The sequence below is a fragment of the Melospiza melodia genome, chromosome 15 (assembly GCF_035770615.1).
Source record: "Melospiza melodia melodia isolate bMelMel2 chromosome 15, bMelMel2.pri, whole genome shotgun sequence".
Taxonomy (NCBI): Eukaryota; Metazoa; Chordata; class Aves; order Passeriformes; family Passerellidae; genus Melospiza; species Melospiza melodia.
The window spans coordinates 14231782-14250191 of NC_086208.1; the positions used below are offsets into that span (position 1 = coordinate 14231782).

Genomic DNA, 18410 nt, shown 5'->3' on the forward strand with positions numbered 1-18410 from the left:
ATCTCCTTCCCCACTGAAATGGGGGACTGAGCAACTTTTCTTCCCACAGTCACTTGGCACCAGCATGGACACACTCACATGGCTCGTACACCTCTGCCCCTTGTACCTTCTGAAAGAACAGAAGGGAAAACTTCTCCTTCAAATCTTCCTGAACAACACCAGGGACAGCAGAGATGAGTTGGGTGGAACTTACTGTACATGAGGGACTGAGGGGGAACCAATTCTGTGAAACAGAGAGGACCCATCTCACCATTATGAAGAGCTTTTACAGATTTTTTTTAAACCCTGGTGCCTGTGTTATCCCTTAATACAATCAGAGCAACAATGTTCATGTTTATTCTGCGGTCAGTGACATTTAACACTCCAATAATTCCTTTGTACAGAAAGGGGTGGTGACAGTTCTAATGGAAGACCTGTCCCGAGGTAATTCCATTTACTCTGGAAAGCTCAAGCATACTGTAGGTATTAAGTACTTTAATCCTGAAAGTTAATTTAAGTAAAACCAAACAAACATACATTAGGAGATTGTCTTAACCTCTTCAAACTGAAAAAGAAATAATCAAAAGTGACGCGATAAACTCTTCAGTTTTATCACGCCAGCTTTAAATCTCAGATAAATATGCATGAGTGGGTGCAGAGCAAATCAAAGCAGCTCCTCACTCACCTCCTCTGATTGATTTCTGCCTCGTTGGTGGCATTCTTGCCGGGCCCCCAGCTGTGCCGGCGGAACGGGGACAGCGGCCGCATGGAGCCGCGCAGGACGGACGAGGGCGTGGGCACGTCCGTGATGCTGTCCAGCTCCTCTTCCTTCTCTCCTCCCTCTGAGGACACCATGTTGGTGCAGCTGCCATCCAGGCTGTGCCTGTCCTTGGGCTGGGCGAAGCTCCCCACGGGTGGGAAGGGGAGGGACGTGTCGCTGCCCAGGGATGAGTTCCTCTCCAGGGACACGGTGTCGTCTGCAGAGGAGCTGGAGCTGGTGACATCGCAGGCAGACTGCTCCTCTTCAGGCTGCTGGGGTGAGAAAAATTCAAAGTAATTTAAAGTAGAATCATGGACTGGTTTGGGCTGGAAGATCTATAAAGATGACCTCTAAAGATCAGCTAGTCCAACACCCCTGCTGTGGGCAGGGACATCGTTCACCAGATCAGGTAGTTCAGAGACCCACCCAGCCTGGTCCTGAACACTTCCAATGAAGTGAATACATTTAACATTTTAAATGAATACAAATATTTTGTATTTCACACAAGCTGAGAGATTTCTCAGTTGGTGGCAAATTAACCATCATAGAACTGAGACTTCTTGCTCTGGTTTCAAAAGAGGTTGAAATGCTCTGCAGGCTGATCTCTTCCACCCTGGCTGCCGTTACCCAGCTCAGATCCTCTGCCTGCCTTCCTCTCCCCAATTCGATATTTCATCCTGCACAGCAAATCCTGTTCCTCTTCCCATTTCTGGCTAAACCTGTTATCAATCAAGGTGCCATAAAAATGCCAAAGGTTTACTGAGAGCAAGTAATGGGGAAGGGGGTTATCACAACTCCTGATGACAAATTCCAGCCTCTCCTGTGGGACTGGGATGGGCTTGTAGAGCTCAAGGGCAACACACTGTTCCATTGCACCATGCCACACAAAAAAGGAGAATTACTCAGCAGCAGAAAACAGACCAAAAAAAAAAAAGCTTAATTCCCCATCCCCAACTACTTTCCATTAAACAGAAAGTTAATACCAGGGTTTGCAGCATTTTTCAAATCCAACTGTCACTGAAAAATATTGTTCTACAGGAACAGCCGCCCTGTATTAGAGATTTTGAGTCACGCTGTAATTTTGGGGTTTAGTTTGCTCCAAGAACAGTATGCAGAAGCCAAACTGGCTCTCTCTGGCCAAAGGCCACATGCTGACCATACAGCCCCAGAAGATATCTCGTTCCCTGTGGCCACTACAAAACACACAAGCACCTCTCTGACATCACCTCCAGTCTGAAATGGTGTTTGCCCTGAGGGACTGACATGGGAAGTTTCAATTTATGCTGCTGCAGAGCTCTGTATCATTTAAAATAATAACAGGCAGAGTGCTCTGTCAGGCCATACACCACAGGGCAGTCAGCAAAACCCTGGTGGTTAATTGTGCTCACACAGTGGGCTCAGGGAGCTGAGTGCCCCAGGGGCTGCAGGCTGTCAGCAAGCATTTGGCAGAAGAAAACTGGATGCAAAATCTGTTCTTGGAAAGGAAAGATGGGCATCAGATCACATGGAAAGAAGGATGAGCAGGAGTGGTGTTAAACAGTCCAGAGACTTTTGTTTTTCTGTGCTTTATTTGGGGGCACACACTAAAAGCTATCAGCTTTTTATTTGACTGAACAAAAAGAAACTGAGATATTCAAAATATCTTCTAATTGAATATTTCACTATTCAGAGAGAAGTCCTGTTTCCAGCTTAGCTATGTTTTATTCTTGGTTCAGTTTAACAGGTACACAAGAATGTTCCTGAGATGGTTTAACTAAATGCTGTCACACTGCTTCCCCTCTCACATCCATCAAAGGGAAACAGAGGAAAAAAAAAAACAAAACAGCATCCACAGCACAACACCAAAATACAAGAACCTTTTAAACACAAAGCATTAAAAAACACACTAAAAATACATTCCTCCAAAAACATTCACTTCACCTTAAGGTATGTCAAATACTAACAATGAATTTCAGAAAACTGTGTTCTGTAAACTAGTGAACCATGGATATGATACATTTGAATAGGAAGCTGAGGCTTAAAGAAAAGAGAGCTGAAATGGAAACCCTGAGAAGTTTCTGATGATGTTCAGCAGTATTCAAGACCATCTGATATTTGTGTGAGTCACGATGAGAGCTTACTGAATTGCTTAAACACAGACAAATCAAGCAGTCATTATGTGGATAACACTCCTACAGTGGAGGAAACAGTCTGCCACTTTTCTAAGACAGAAAAATACTGTCAGACATTAGATCAGACTGGATGGGGCTCTGGAGCAACCTGGTCTAGTGGAAGGTGTCCCTGTCCATGGCACAGGGGCGGAACAAGATGAGCTTTAAGGTCCCTTCCAACCCAAACCATTCTGTGATTTGGGATTGGGGCAGAAGAGCAGCAGAGGAGAGGACTGACTTCACCCCATCAGCTGTGCGAAGCATGGGAGAGTTTGGAAACTTTCAATCTCGATGCGAATCTAAAAACAATAGTGCAGAACACCAAATTAACTAGAGAGGAATTAGAGTAAAAAGAGGAATTTTTATTTCCCAGATGAGAATACTGCCGCACAACAAAACCCACTTCCCTAACAAGGAAGATTTAGGGCTTTTATCAGAAAATGCAGCTCAAGGAGATGTCTGAAAAAGGGGAAATACATTTGATCCATTTTAACTTTTACCTTGAGCATTTGACTGACGACAGAACACAATGCACAATTCCCTTGAACTCGTGGCCCATGCTTATTCTTCTAAAAATATTCTGCCGTCATTTCAATGATTTTTTTTTTAAACAGAGGAAAACAGTTAATATGAAAGACGACTCTGTCTGAAAAATGCCAAGTGTGGCTGACACATCTAAAACATCTATATTGTAGTCACCACTGCAAAAAAATTGGCTATCTGGCCAGTAAATATGCATTGTTCTTTAATCCTATTTGAGTAAGAAAATACCATGTTTGCAGAACAGAATGTGTTCTTTTCTTATAGAAAAAAAGAAACATTACAGAAATATTATTTTTCTTCAAGTTAGGCATGCTGGATTGCACCTCAATGAATTAAGGACTTAACTGTGGCCAAAAAGAGCCTTTACAGACATTTGCTAATAGGCATTTTCTTTGCCCTCAGTATTTGCTGAGAAGCTTCTAAGAAAAAATAAGATAAGGTGTAAAAGTGAGTATTCTGAGAAAGGACATGTGTACTTCTCCATGCACAACAGAAATCACTGGGATGGTGGGGGTATAAGATAACTTTTTCAACTAAATTCCTCCACTGTAGGAGGTCTTGATAAGGGGAATTTAAATATTCTTTCAATAATTTCCAGGATCACAACACGCAAAGTGCTGAGACACAAACTTTCTCTGTCCCCTGAGCTTCAAAGACATTAAAGGTGTAAGGGTATTTTAAAAATTAAGATGAAAAAATTGAACCATGTAATCCTGAAGTTTATTTGGAATACCATTCCACTAAAGGAGTCAGTATCTTTAGTTGGCTTGATATATAATCGAGCAGAGTAATTAAAATTAAGTTTCCCTAAAATTAACCTCAACAGTGGCCTTCTACAAAGTATTTATCATAACTTTTATGATTTGGAGTGGATGTGAAAGCCTCTCCCTTAAAAGTTTTATTCCTTTGGGTTTATTTCTTTTTTTTCACAGCTGTTGGGGCTTTTTTTGTTTGCTTTTTTTTTTTTTTTTTTTTAAGAGATACAACAACTCTGCAAAAATAAATGCAAAACTTTTATGTATTTGAGTGTTTTCTCAGAGCAAACCAAAACAAAGGCAGAAATTAAACAACATTCAAGACTCTGAGTTGCAACCCCTTCCTTTGACAACGATCTGTGGGTCCCTGACTCCCTTCATCTGAATCATTTCCCAAGAGGCACATTAAAAAGCTTCCCAGTAAAGCTGGAACTTTGGTGGCTGGTTGAAAGTTAAAGATGAGCAAAGCACATGGGCTCCACCCCAGGATGTTGCCAGATGATTGTGAGAAATGACCTTATGCAGCATTAATCATTCCAGAGGAGGATGCTGCAAAGCCTGCCCAGATGGCTGTCTGGGACAGAGAGGGAAAAGCAGGATGATGAGGACATGGGAATGAAGTGCTGACGCAAAAAAAAAATAAAATAAACATTTTGCTGAAGCCATAGACTTGGAAGCAACTTCTGAATCTCAGTGATAGCCTGTATATTCTGAAAAAAGGGCAGGTTTTAGTGTTAAAGCTCCCTGAAGCTGACAGCTCATGTTCCACAGCTCAGCACATGTCCTCAAGAGAAAAAGAAACGCAACAAGCACAGGAGAAGGGAAGGAGATGGGAGAGCAGCACACACCAAACACCAGGAACAGGGTAAGGCACCTGCACATTTTGTGACCCCACAGACCCCAATTCTTCATGGTTTTGGGACAGAACCAGGGCTTTCAGTCCATGCATTTCAAGTGGAAGCAGTCCAAAGACCTTGCACAGACAGCAACTTGTTCTCCTTACATTTATTTTAATGCATTAAACAGTTAGCAAAGAAGTTATTTCTACAATAAAAAAAAAAACCAAAATATCCAGAAAAAACAACTCCAGTAGACAAAAGTTAAACTCTTGCTCCACAGAAAGGGGAAACAAGAACAGAACTAGTAATAACAATAATCACCATGACACTGAAAGGTTTGAGATCCTCTTTTTGTTCATAAGCATACTCTGTCTCTTCCCAATTTGATACAGAAACTATTTCATAGGTTTATAAATAATCAACTACAGCCATGACAAGCATCTTACACTATTTTTTCAGACAAGAGATTATAGCTGCCATTTATTTTGGTGGTCATTAAAAATATCTATAATTTGCATTTCTACCACCTGTATTCAGTACTGTAAAACCAAAAAAGATTTAATTAAGGAACAAGCTTGCCATACTAAATTAGTTTTTCTGGTCCTTTAGAAATAAGTTTAACTGTAGAAAAAATACTCAGATAAATCCTGAGAAAGGAGACAAGGAATCAAATTGGTCAGGAAAATGAAGACAAAGCAACTGAGGTTGAGATTAGCTTTGAATAACTTCCTAAACTCAACTCAGGGACCTTTTGAAGCCATTTGAAGACAAAGTCTGCAACCCACTGCATAATGAGAACAATGCAAAGGCTACCAAATTAGGGAATTCCCTTTCTACAAAGACAAGAACTCCTGCCTTTGCCCTCTCTCCACTGGCAATTGAAGACCTGCTTTCCCCACCACCTTCTCCCTTCCCTATGGCATCCCTGCTACACTGCACTACCTACTCTGGTTATATTTTAGTCTTTCTTTCTCCTATTTGAAGAAGGAAACTTTCCACATAAGAAAGTGGAAAAGCTAGAATTCTGTATAATACAAACTTTGCTGTGTTCCCACTGCACTCCTCTCCCACACTTTCCCATACAAGCATTAAATCGGGCTCAAATGGCAGCTGCCTGTCACAGCCTGTGACACTCTACACAGGGGAACTGAAGACAGCCTGCTCTGCCAAACAGCCTTGTCCCCTGACAGCCCAGGGCCCCAGATCCTTCTGACAGCAGGATGGGAAAGGGCGAGGCTGGTGAGCTCTGTGCCCTACCACGTGCATGGAGGATGACTTTACTGCTCATTTATAGCTCATGAGATCACTCAGCCTGGGCTGTGGTGTTTCCCATCCTGCTGGAAAATATTCACCAGCATCTGATTTGATTTCAGCAAACAGAACTCTGTTTCAATCCATACATTTCTCAGAAAGCCAGTGTGAAAGCTACTCTGAGAGTTATGTTTTTCAGAACAGGAGTTGCATCTCCCCAAACCTGTGAGCTGCAGCTGAACCAAAGAGTGGGATTTCATGGAGACCACAGTGATGGCTGCTCTAAAGAAGGGTCACATCCCTTTTGATTCTACATCACTTTAGTCTTTCTGGGTGCTTTTTCATCATCTGCTTATGCCAAGAAGAGTAGAAATTACCAGCAAGAGCAAAAACCTAACGACCCCCCTGAACAAATTCAGGCTGCTCTGACGTAGATGCAAAAGAATGATGCCAAAGGGAGGCACATCCTCTGCTCAGCTCTGCCTCTCAGGTCTCTCCCACTCCTCCTCAGCAACACAAAGGGTACAGGGATGACTAAGGTTAGCAATGACTTCTGTTGTTGATTTTAAGCAAACTTGAAAACACTTTCATTCTACTTGCACGTAAACAGGCATTAGAGGTATGTCGCCTAGGCAACAAAACTATTCCCTGGAATTGGCCTGAAGTATTTAGAATGAGTGTTTCCTTCCTATGACACTGAATTTACAGAAAAACACTGGTTCCTCTGAGAATTACAGCATATAAATATGAAGGTATCAGCACAGAGGTCATGGTTTACTGGAGAAAAGCTCTTTGTTACATGAGTTAAAGATGGATTTCATATCGTCTGTGCAATCCCTAATGACCTTGCAAGAAAATCCACCTTTTCAACTCTTTCTCTGGTGCCTGATTTACTTTTGGACAGACAAAATTACTTCCATTTTTTTAACCACTGGGGGCTGCACAGCTTTTGGAATTCTGCTGCAAGTAAATACATCCCTCATGCTGCTGCACCCAAGGAGGAGACCGGATCCTTCCCATCTATTCGGTTCCAGGATAATCACTTCCAGCTTTCCAACTCACCAGAGAAACCAAGATGCTCTGTGTGTGCTGCATGGGTTTATCAGGGGCTTTTTTAACCATATCCCAACCAGGCTTTCTTACCTTCCCAAAGACAAGGTCTTCCATCCCATCACCAGGCAAGGGGAAGAGGTCAGACTCACTGCCAGACTCTCTTTTGAGAGCACCCTGTGACGAGGCACAGACGCTGCTCAGCCCATCCTCCAAGAAGTTCTCACATTCTGCAGGAGCAAAGCACAAAGAGTCATAACCTGAGGCTTTCTGCAGCATCCACACATTTATTTTGGTGGTCATTAAAAATATCTATAACTTGCATTTTACCCCTGGATTCCGTACTGGTAAAGCCATCAGACTACATTCTCTCAGGGAATTCCAGGATTTAAAACACACAGCTTTACAAATAAAGCTTTATACATCTGCTCACCTCTCAAAACTACCTGTGAATTCTCAAGTGATTTATTCCAGAGTTTAAAACTCCTTTTTAAGTGCATCGTTGAAGTACATGGTGCAAACTGAAATTCTGCATGAAACAGCTGAAAATATTTGTAGCTTGAGGTGCTGATAAATATGCTACATATGAGGTATCCCATAACAGTGCATGTGGAATGTTTCCTAGAGATTTCAACAAATGCAACATTAGATTAATATTGAATAAATATAAAAATATAACTTGTCAATATTTACTTTCTTTCTCAAAGAATCAATACCCTCTAAATGCCAAAGTGCTTTTAATACATATTTTGGACAATTATTTAATTTCTTGTACACTTCTTACTGCAAAAGCAGTTAGTGTGAATTCCACAACAAGCTTCACTTTCTCAATATTCAAAAATTAAGTGATTTTTTAAAAAACCTCTCAGCTTTTGTAACTCCTGACATTGACATTTAAGCATGTTGCATCTCTTTTTTTCCCAAGTGCTTCCAGCTGTTTGCACTGGGTTAATCAGAAGTACAGAACTAGACTGCAGCCCTTGAAAAAGCCCACTTTCCAAAACCTTTAACAGACAAGTATTTGCTTAAGAAATGCCTGTACATATTTTATTTGTTCACCCTTCAGGAAAAAGCATAAATTATAATTTTGGCAAAAATTGAACACAAATTTCCCAGTTCAAAATATTTTCTAATTATTAGTTTGTTCCTTTTTATTTAATTTTTTTTAAAGAAAGGTGTTACTTTGCACCTCCTCTAACTAAACATATCCAAAATGTGCTCAGCTGTCTGGAGAGGAGCCAGGGCAATAAAATATTAGTTCACTCATAAATTATACCTCACTAACTCCATCCTTGGTGACATCAAGCTTAAAAATCACTGAAAGGACGACAGGTTTGGTAGCTTAAGGTCACTTCTTTGCCTTCCCCAACCTTAATCTGTGCCTGACAGCAGCTATGGAACACTTTGGCCACATCCCACGTGATGGCAGTGACTCCACTTCTGGAGAAAACAGAATTATTTTGATAGTGGTGGGGCTGACCCCATTTGGGGCAGGGGGAGCTGAAGCCAGTCAGAAACCCCATTACCCCACAGAGGAATTTCCACACTGTGGAGAGTTGGAAAAGCACTTATTGGATGCTGCAGCTGCTCCTGTTCCCCTTTCAGTAAACCTGGAAAATCTGAACTGCTTTTCCATCACCGAGGGGGAGAAGGGAGGGGAGAGGAGAAGGGGGGAATGAAGGGAAAGAAGAGACGGAGCGGCTGTGGGGACGTGGGCCAGGTGCTGTTCATCCAGCTGGCAGCCAGCACTGCATGTCCACAGCCCAGACTGAAAAACGAAGGGGCTCCAGCCACGTTCCACTGGAAAATCAGTGGGGACAGCTCAGATGTGCATGGATACCTCAGCCTGAGGATAAAGCATGAGAGGCAGCAAGGCTCCTTAGGAGGAGAAGATGAAGCAGAGAGGAAGAAGGATGAGGAGCAGGGTGATGGGGACCCCTCCACACTCCTCAGCTCATTTGTGCTGAGAAACTCATTCCCAAACCCTTTCTTCCCTTTACTTTTGGTTGGAGGTGTGCATATTTTGTCCGTTTTCTCCCTCCCCTTTTCTCAGTTTGCTGAGTTTGTTTTCAATTGCACAGACGCTGCACAAAGCCAGGCTCTGTGTCTCACACCCCTGGCAACACTTCTGTGCATAATATAAAGGCAAAGAAAATACAGAGAAAAAAGCTCTAGGAAGAACATTTCCAAGCAATATCTTCTGTACATTTTCCAAACACTTGTGTCCTCCAAGCCAGGGCTAAGCCCTTCAATTCCATGCTGATAACTATGTATGTGCTACACTCCTCTGAACACCTAACTTCAAAACCATAGAAAATGAAAAGCTCCAATTTCTGGAGTTACCTTCTAAGATCTGAGGTCTCTGTCCTTTCAAGTCATTTCAGCAGATTAAAAGGGTCTAATTCCTTATCAAGTATTGTATTTTTAAGTTAGCCATATTGACAGCTTGTGGTTTTATTGTTGTTAAGTATGCCAGATTTTTCTTGCCCTCTCTACGCTGCCCAGCACCACAGAGCAGCAGGAGGATGCCTGTGCAGTAACAATGTTATTTCTAGAAAGGGAAGAGCCTGCATAACCTGAGATCGTTCTGCTGCTCAGTCCATCTGGAGAGCACATTTACTTAAAAAACTATCTATCTCTTCATGTCTGTGTTACAGGCATGTATTACTATAACTATTAATATAAATTTGTATATACAGCTATCTAATTACATAGTTAATATTATGTTTCTATAGTGTAATAGTGCATTAGATAATTAATAGGTGTGCAACTGATAGTGATCCATAGGAATATGTGATTATATATTTAGCAAGTCAAATGAGTCCATGTAAAAACACTCCTGAAACAGCTATTGCTGTTAATGATTTTTCTAAAAAAGGTCGCTATTTCTGTATTTTTGTTTTTAATAAAAAAGTACTTATTTAACTTTGAGTGAGCTAGAACTTCTATTTAGGATAAACCCCTCAGGTCACTAACCCACACTATCCCTTCTTAGCCTACAGTCTGACAGACCGAGTTTAAATTTCACACTGACACTCAGTCATTTTCTTTCAAGTCTCAGATAAATTGAAGGAGATTTGGGTGAGACCACTGCTCATCAGGACAGCAGGGCAAGAAGCCTCCTCTCCATGAGCAGCCTAAGCAAAGTCCCTATTCAGGGCCCTGATCAATTACTCTATTTGTTTCGAACACGCATAATCCAGTGAAAGGAAATGCTTTTTTTCTTATCTTGGACACCAACCCTTCTTTGAAGCTTGCCCAGACTAGATTTTGTGTCCCAGTGGAAGAGCCAGAAAGCACCAGCCAGCACGCAGGGCTGGGATGGGAGCTTGGCACAGCTGGTGGGCAGGGTGTGGGAACCATGGCTCTGAACAGCCTTCCTGCTTCCTGAGCCTGGAATCATGGCAACTTTCAGAGCAGGAGGGGGGGAAAAAGACTAAAAATCTCAAGCCACTCATTTGGGTTTAAATATGGATTTAGGAGCTCAAATTTCTGGCTTTTTTCTTTTATGAAATTATCCTTTTAGCTAGAAACCATGTCTGTGCACTGCTTGCAACATCTTTGAAGTTTATTTAGAAAAAGAAAAGGAGGGGGAAAAATCAAAATACTGAAGCATTGAAATGCAGAGTTATTTGAGATGGTGACACACTACACAGCTCCCTGCTAGTCAAGTGCTGCAGCCATGTGCTAACAATGACTCAGAGCACAGTCATTACACAGTTTATTTAATTTATGTGTTTTCCCCATCCAGGCCAGGATGTCAAAAACAGGGAGAAAAGGGAGGATAGAAAAGGTGAGGAAGACAGGGAGAAAGGGAGAGATAGAAAAGGTGAGGAGGACAGGGAGGAAAGGAGGGATTGAAAAGGTGAGGAGGAGGACAGGGAGGAAAGGAGGGATAGATAAGGTGAGGAGGACAGGGAGAAAAGGAGGCAGGAAAAAGTGAGGAGGATGGGGAGGAGGAATAGAAAAGCTGGGCAGGTAAGGGAGGAAAGGAGGGATAGAAAAGGTGAGGAGGAGGACAGGGAGGACAGAAAAGGTGGGGAGGAGGGCTGCTGGTGCGGCTCACCTGGAGAATCTCGTGTGCGCTTGCGCTCCAGCAGGGAGGGGTCAGGACATGGCTCCAGTGGACACCAGCTCCCACGGTTTATCTGCAAAACACATCACAGCACATCAGAGAAAGGCCACTCTCACCAGCACCCCTGTTAGTTTCTTCTCCAATATCCCCTCTGCATCAACCAGCAGATTCAGAGTTATGGCTTAATTTTTTCCCCAATAATAAAAATGTCAAAAGTAACATATGATTTTATTTCTGCATCGCTAAACAAACCATTAGAATAGGCCAAAACCCTTTATTTCTCTATGGAAAGTTTGATTTGAAGGTGGCTCCTGCTCAAGGAAGGAGATCAGAGGGAGGATGAGTCAGTGTTTAAGCTGCTAGTAGAGGACTGGATAACCTTGGCCTCAAGTCCCACCTCCACTTGTAGCGGGACTGCAGGGATATACTCTTCTGATTTAAGCCTCAGTTCACTACCAACAGAACAGAAATTCCTTACCACCCATACTGCTGCACAGATAATTAGCTCAGAGATAGCAAAGTGCTCTGGTGATGTGGAATAGAGGGCTTGGGAAGTGCCCAAGTCATGGTGAGAACCACAGGCACTTTGGGCCAGCATTAACTGAAATGACGACGATAGAAACGCCCATTTTAACACTAAGACACATCACATGGTTTATTTCAACATCAGCCCTTATCACCTCACCCCGTCCTTCACCCTCTCCATGACTCCCAGTCTTTCAGCAAGGATGACTGATCTGTTCTCAGCCTCCTCCTCCCTCTGCCTGTGCTTTCATCTTCCTCACTCGGGTTGTGCTGTCCAACATTTTGACTCAGAAGTCTGCTGGATATCCACAATCCTTGGCTCATCCAACATTCACTTCCCATCACTTTTGTCTAGAGCTGGCAGACTCTGGAAGTCCCTTTACTCTCTCTGCCATTTCTTTGAGCCAAATGCCTTTCCTTACTGTCAACTGCATGCAAATCTCACCTGTCCCACACCACAAAAACCCAGAAGTTACTTCCCCTCCTGACCTGTCTCAACACACAGGATCTCACATGTTAAGTTGCAACTAAAAGAAAGCTACTGAAATGGATGACTTAGCCTGATTTTATATGACAAGTCTTTCTCCTATCCTCTCTCTGGCTTTCCTTTTATCTCCTGAAATAATTTCCTTTCCTACCTTTCAAATAACAAAGTTTTAACATTTACTTTTAGCCTCTGACCTATGTTCAAATCTCCTCCATGATCCTGTTCTATTTTTGCAGCCCCTTGCTGAATTCCCATCCCCTCAACGTTCTCCTTCCTCCTATGCTATGAAACGCACTGGTTTTGCCTTCTTATTATTTATTTTCTAAAATAAATTAAAACCAAGCCTCTCCTACCCTTGACCTGACGTGCTGCTTTGACTAATGACCCACGTCCTTGTTTCCTCTCTCACTGAGATCATGGAATGTGTTGCTGCAGCCCTTGGCTGTCTCCTCCCCGCCCTGGCTGCGTCCCCTGCCCGTCACCCGAGGAGCTCCTGCCAGCACCTCCTGCTCTCCACACCACACAGGCAACCCTGCACTCCCCCACACCTGCCAGCTCCTTGCTACAGCACATTTTTCCTCCTCGGGCTTTGTCCTCCTCCATACTTGCGCGATGACAAAACGGGGTTGGGAGGGCCCGTGACAGGTCAGCTAGTCCCTGCCTGCTGCTGCGCCAAGTTAGGCTCAATTACCATCTCAGAGGTCCTAATCCAGCTCTGTGCCCTTAAAATCCTCCAGTGGAGAGGATGCCATGACCTTCCCCAGTCAGCAGCTCCTGCTGACAGAGACAGGGAAGAAACAGAAGCTCCGAGAGGGGAAAAATGAGCAGGAGTTTCCCAGGAGAGGTGAAGGAGATGTTGAGCTCTACCAGAGTCAGGTCTCGGGGTGGCCTCAGTGCATGTCCCACCTGGAAGTACCTGCCATCTCCATGGAATTTTGCAGGCTATTTTCCTTAGGGATGATGTACACTTTGTAGCTCTTACTCCCTGACTGCATTATACAGATATTCACCCAAGACCCCATCACACCCCTTTATGTTCACACATCTAAGATCCCAGTGTTCCTGCACCTCTGCTCCACTGTGTATCCATTTTCTCCCTTTTACATACAATACATCCATATTAAATGAGAGGCAGTGAGGAAAAGAGAAGTAATCTTAAATCTGAAAAAGGATTTGTAAGCAAAACTTCAGAACAATGTGTTTTTTGCTTTCCAAAGTAACACAAGGATGTTGCATTTTAACTGTTGCATGGACAGTGGGTCACGTTCTGATTCTTTCAACAGAAGACACTCCCTGTTCTCAGCAAGGCTGTGTGGCATCTAACCTTAGCATCTAAACTTAACCACAGAATTTATTATTTTTTAGTCTTAAAAGAGCTGAAAAGTCAATAAATACCACTTGATGACTGTAAAGTCAATAAATACCATGCTGTTATTCTTTTCTCTCCAGACAAAGCAGAATAAATTTGCACCACACCTTCCTATATTATATCTAGAAGTTGAGGCTGAACACACATAGAAGGACAAATGCAAATGTGCTCAAGTCCACACAAATGAAGGAATGACCTGTTTCAGATACAAAATCAAATTCTGTCTCCTCCTGACTGACTTGTACCTCCTTCCTTCCTCCTTAAGAAGAGTCTGACCCTTCTTAATTATAAACAAATCACCATCAAAATCAAAGGAACCGCTCCTGATTTATAGTGGTATCCACTACTGGAAATGAATAATTAAACACCTCATTCAGTAATTAGCAGTAAGAAAGCAAAATAGGAAGAGGTTCAAGTTGTCTGTTGAATAAGCCATATTAGGCTGAATTAACATTATATATTTTCCTTTAATAGAACCAATTGAGTCATTCACTGAAAATGCATTATAGACATTGGCATTTTTTCAAAAAAGATTTGAGCATTTTTCCAATTTCCCAGCCAGTTCTCTCCTCAGCCCTGTGGCTTTGCCAAGTATTGAAAACGTCTGCTTTTCTCTATTAAAAAAAGTAATGAGAGAGTAACACTAAGGTTTAAGTTGCTGCTTCAGATATCCTTGATTATGTACAAAATAAAACATTAGAAATTAAATATTTATCTCAGTAGCCCTAATTCAGGAAAAATAATAATCACCATCAAAACAAAAACAAAGGAAACCACTACTATATACAAGTATTCCCTGGGCCAAAAACGAGCCCAGACAGGCTTTGAGGGAGTTTTACTGCTTGCTCTCAGGGAACTGGGTGGTCCATAGATCCTCAAAACACAAACCCCACTATCCACAGCCCAACACTGAGTACTGGGATCCCTCCTCAACACCTGAATTCTGCTTGTGTTTACTCAGGACTACTGACTACAGGTACAGACACTGAGAGCTGGAGGGGAAATTGTGTTTGTAAAAGCATCTAAATATCAGGAGCTGGGGAATGTACCAGTATGGAGAAATTTGAAATGAGGCTGTCTTGGGATTTTGCAGACACGTGTGCATTGCATGTGAGAAAATTCCTCCCTCTTCCCCCCCATTTTCTTGTTTTGCTGAGAGAAGCCTAAGGACAGAACCACAGGCTGGTGGCCACAGAAGATGATAAAAGCCCCACACTTGCTTGCTTGCCCACACTGATTATAGCTCACTGATTCCAGGCATCTCAAGTCTTTGCAGCAGGAGCAGAGGGTGCAGTGCTGCTCCAGTGGCAGAGGGAATATGAAACAGCCTCTGGGAACAGAGTTTCAATACACAGCCCTTGAAGAAATGCCAGGAGAAAACCAGCTATTTTTCCATACAGAAGCCTGAATGTGTTTATCTGCAGCTCAGACACAGAATGAATCATGGAAGCACATCCCCAGGCACCAAAAACTGAATCCTGCAGGATTTTCTGTTTGCCGGTGAAACTCCAGCAGGCTAAATGTTCAAAGATGCCTTTAGGACACCAGCTGGAGCTGCAAACAGCAGATGGTTCCATTACCCTTTCTGGGCACACACAGGTATTTCCTGACTCTTCCTGCAGACCCTGAACTTGAATTAAAGTGCGTGACTTAATGCATAAGAAAAGGACAGCACTGGACACTGTGAGACACCCTGGGCTGAGGCATCCTCTGTCCCACAGGAACTGTGAGTGATCCCAGACTCCACTCCCAGGCTCTTCCCTTCCTCTCCCCTTGGACAAGGAATTATCTAATCCATGCAGTGTGGTGCCTGCCCATACAACCAGGCTCAGGACCTCCTTCTCAAAGACACTCCAACAATATCCAGGGCAGAGCTGTGTGCTGGAGGAACAGGCATCACAAGGGCCAGGGACTACCTGGCTCCTATCTCCAGCATGGAAAAGTCCTTTTCCTCTCCCTCTGGTTTTATTTTAACTCTTCTTGCCTTCCATTTCACAATAAAGAGAACACACTGACCTTCCAGGAAATCTTTTGCTATTGCAAAAGTTTGCACTTGTCAACCTCGCTGGTCGTGATATAAATCAACATCTCCAGAGCACAAGGAACCAGATGACTTTAACTTCAATTTCCTAGCAGATCCCTGGAGATTCATCTTCCCTCCATATTATTTTAACTTTGTCCTAAATGTGCAAGTTTCCATTTTTCTCCTTTTATTTTCCCCAGCTTCCAGACTATGATCTACCTCGCAGCTAAAACCAGATACTACTGCACATAGGAAAATATTTAGGAGAGTAATTGTAGCTTGCTTAGTGTGTCATTAAGTAATTGTGCACCACAATGAGTAATATCCATTTTAAATATCCACTGTAGAATAAAAGTAGTAGAAAAAAGCAGTAATTCAAATTCAATTATAATTAATTTGTTTCATAAGCAGAAATTATACAATGATTTTTTTAAAGTTCTATGCATATCGTAATTATTTTCTAGGAATTTCCTGTTCCTGAAAATTTCATACAGGATTAAAGAAATTTGTACACATAACTGGAGTTCAATGTTTATGCTGAACAACTTTTACTTTACAGTTCCATTTACAATGAAACTATCCAGTTGCCTGCAATTCCTGCACTAGAAACTGAAGCAAGAGTTGATTTACCCCCTTCACAAGAACCACCTTTCAAGATCCTCCAAAAGCGTTTGAAAAGGAGCATGAAGGATGGGGCATCTGGGGAAGGAATTTCCACTGTTTTCCTTCAACATCTGTTCCTGCAGAAAGACTCCATGCACACAAAACTCACATCAAGAGCAGCAATCACTGCTTTGGCAATCATCTTGCCAGACAATATTAAGAGCAGACATATAAATTTGCTTGCAAGTTCCACATTTATTTTTTATTTAAATTTTTATTATAGTAATCTCCCTGTGTATTTTCTTAGCTTTGTGGGATGATATTAACAGGTAGATGCAGAACCCAAAGACATTCTCAAATGTATGCCAAAAGGGACAACAATAATTGCATTTCTGCAATTATTTCTATGGAGGTTTTTTCTTCTAGCACTGTGAATATGCTACACTGAGTCTTTTATCTTTACAGAGCCGTGACACCACATCAGGACATTTTTTCAAGGAGGTCCAAACTGACCTTTTGCATAGTAACAAACCAGCAGTGCTACAGAAAACTATATTAAAGGATTTCACCAAAAAAGGCTCCTACAAGCACAGGACATGTTACATGACTGAATAAATTGGCTCTTTATGGTGCAAGAGCAACACTAAATTCCTAGAGTGCATTTATCCCCCAGCAATGTCCCAGCAGGGAAAAGGAACGTGTGCCCCAAGTACATTTTCCAGCCCTTGGCATTGCAATGTCTTCCACCAGCAAAACTAAAAGTCAACAGACTTCAATTAAGCTTCAAAAATAACAGCATTTTCTTTCCCAAAAATCCCCATCTCTTAGCTAATATGGGAGCAATATTCCCACAAACATGTATGTTTCTAATGTGAAAACACATAATTTCATTTAAGCTGCCCTTTCACTTGTAATTCGACATGAGACACAAACAGAAAAACTCAAAAATTCTCTACAACATTCTAAAGACACTTCTGTGTCTTTAGAATCCAACATCCATCCAGAATAGCAGAGATAGATGTTGGATTAAAGTTTAGTCATTTTAGGGCCACAAAGTTTGAAGAACACCACATACCCATCAGCTGGGCATATCCTTCCCCAGAACAACTCCAGAGAAGAAATGAACTTGCTTATGTGATAATAAAGAAGAAAAACTTCAACATAAAATGTAAGGAAGCCTAGTTCCAGCTAATTCAGGGACTTCTCCACAGACTACTTTTAGCTTAGGATGTTATAAATGGCACTTTGCCTTAGGTAGGCAGGGATCAATCAGAGCATCTTCCCTGGTGCTGGGGTAAAGCTACCAGAGCAGCCAGGAAGCAGAAAAACCAATTAATAGTGCTGTCCTTTTAACTTCAAAACACCATGATTAATTATTAATGCTGGTTTTAATTCCATTAATAATGTTCTGATCTTCAGCTGGAAGTTAAATGGGATTGGTTCATCTAAAAGGCAGAAAAATAAAGAAGAAAAATCAAACCTCACTGCCCCAGCTGTGAAAAAATTTACTCCTGATGCCTACCCTTAACAACTTCAGCATTCACATACAGAGGTGAAATGCAGATATAGGCAAAAACTGTTTGAAAACATTCCCAGCTGTGATTATTCAATCTCCCATGCCCAAAGCAAGCCCAGTTCTTACTCTGTAACTTTGCAGAGCACTGCCTGTTCATCCCCATTGAATGCCTGTCTGACTCCACATGGATCTATCTGCAAGGTGCCAGCCAGTGTGGTTTTTGTATCCTGACCCTGTAGTTTTATTTGTGGTAGCAGGCACAACATAGAAATGAGACAGGGCTGCCAAGGCACACATGGGCACACTGAGACTTCCCATTTTGGGCTTGCAATAACATAGCACAGACTGCTTTACCCTGCACGTAGCTGCTCAGAGCTCAGCAAAATGTTCAGACTAGCAGACATCCCACACACCCCACAACTTCTCCCTCATCTGCTACAATGCAAACCCAGCAGGAACGGTGACAGCAAATTTTTATGTCAGTT

The 18410-nt window shown here is 42.3% G+C and overlaps 1 protein-coding gene across 16 annotated transcripts in view; it reads right to left on the reverse strand.

Annotated features, from left to right (window-relative positions):
* The window catches only part of AKAP13 (A-kinase anchoring protein 13), a 209088-nt gene that overhangs the window by 51921 nt on the left and 138757 nt on the right, over positions 1-18410 (reverse strand). For 12 of the 16 annotated variants that reach the window (XM_063169873.1, XM_063169885.1, XM_063169881.1 and 9 more), the window contains 3 exons: positions 11394-11475; positions 7421-7557; positions 665-1011 (listed from right to left, as the gene is read on the reverse strand). In XM_063169873.1, the coding sequence (XP_063025943.1) occupies positions 665-1011; positions 7421-7557; positions 11394-11475 (566 nt within the window). The remainder of the gene's footprint in view (positions 1-664; positions 1012-7420; positions 7558-11393; positions 11476-18410) is intronic. The other 4 variants (XM_063169883.1, XM_063169875.1, XM_063169888.1 and 1 more) reach the window with 1 other exon arrangement.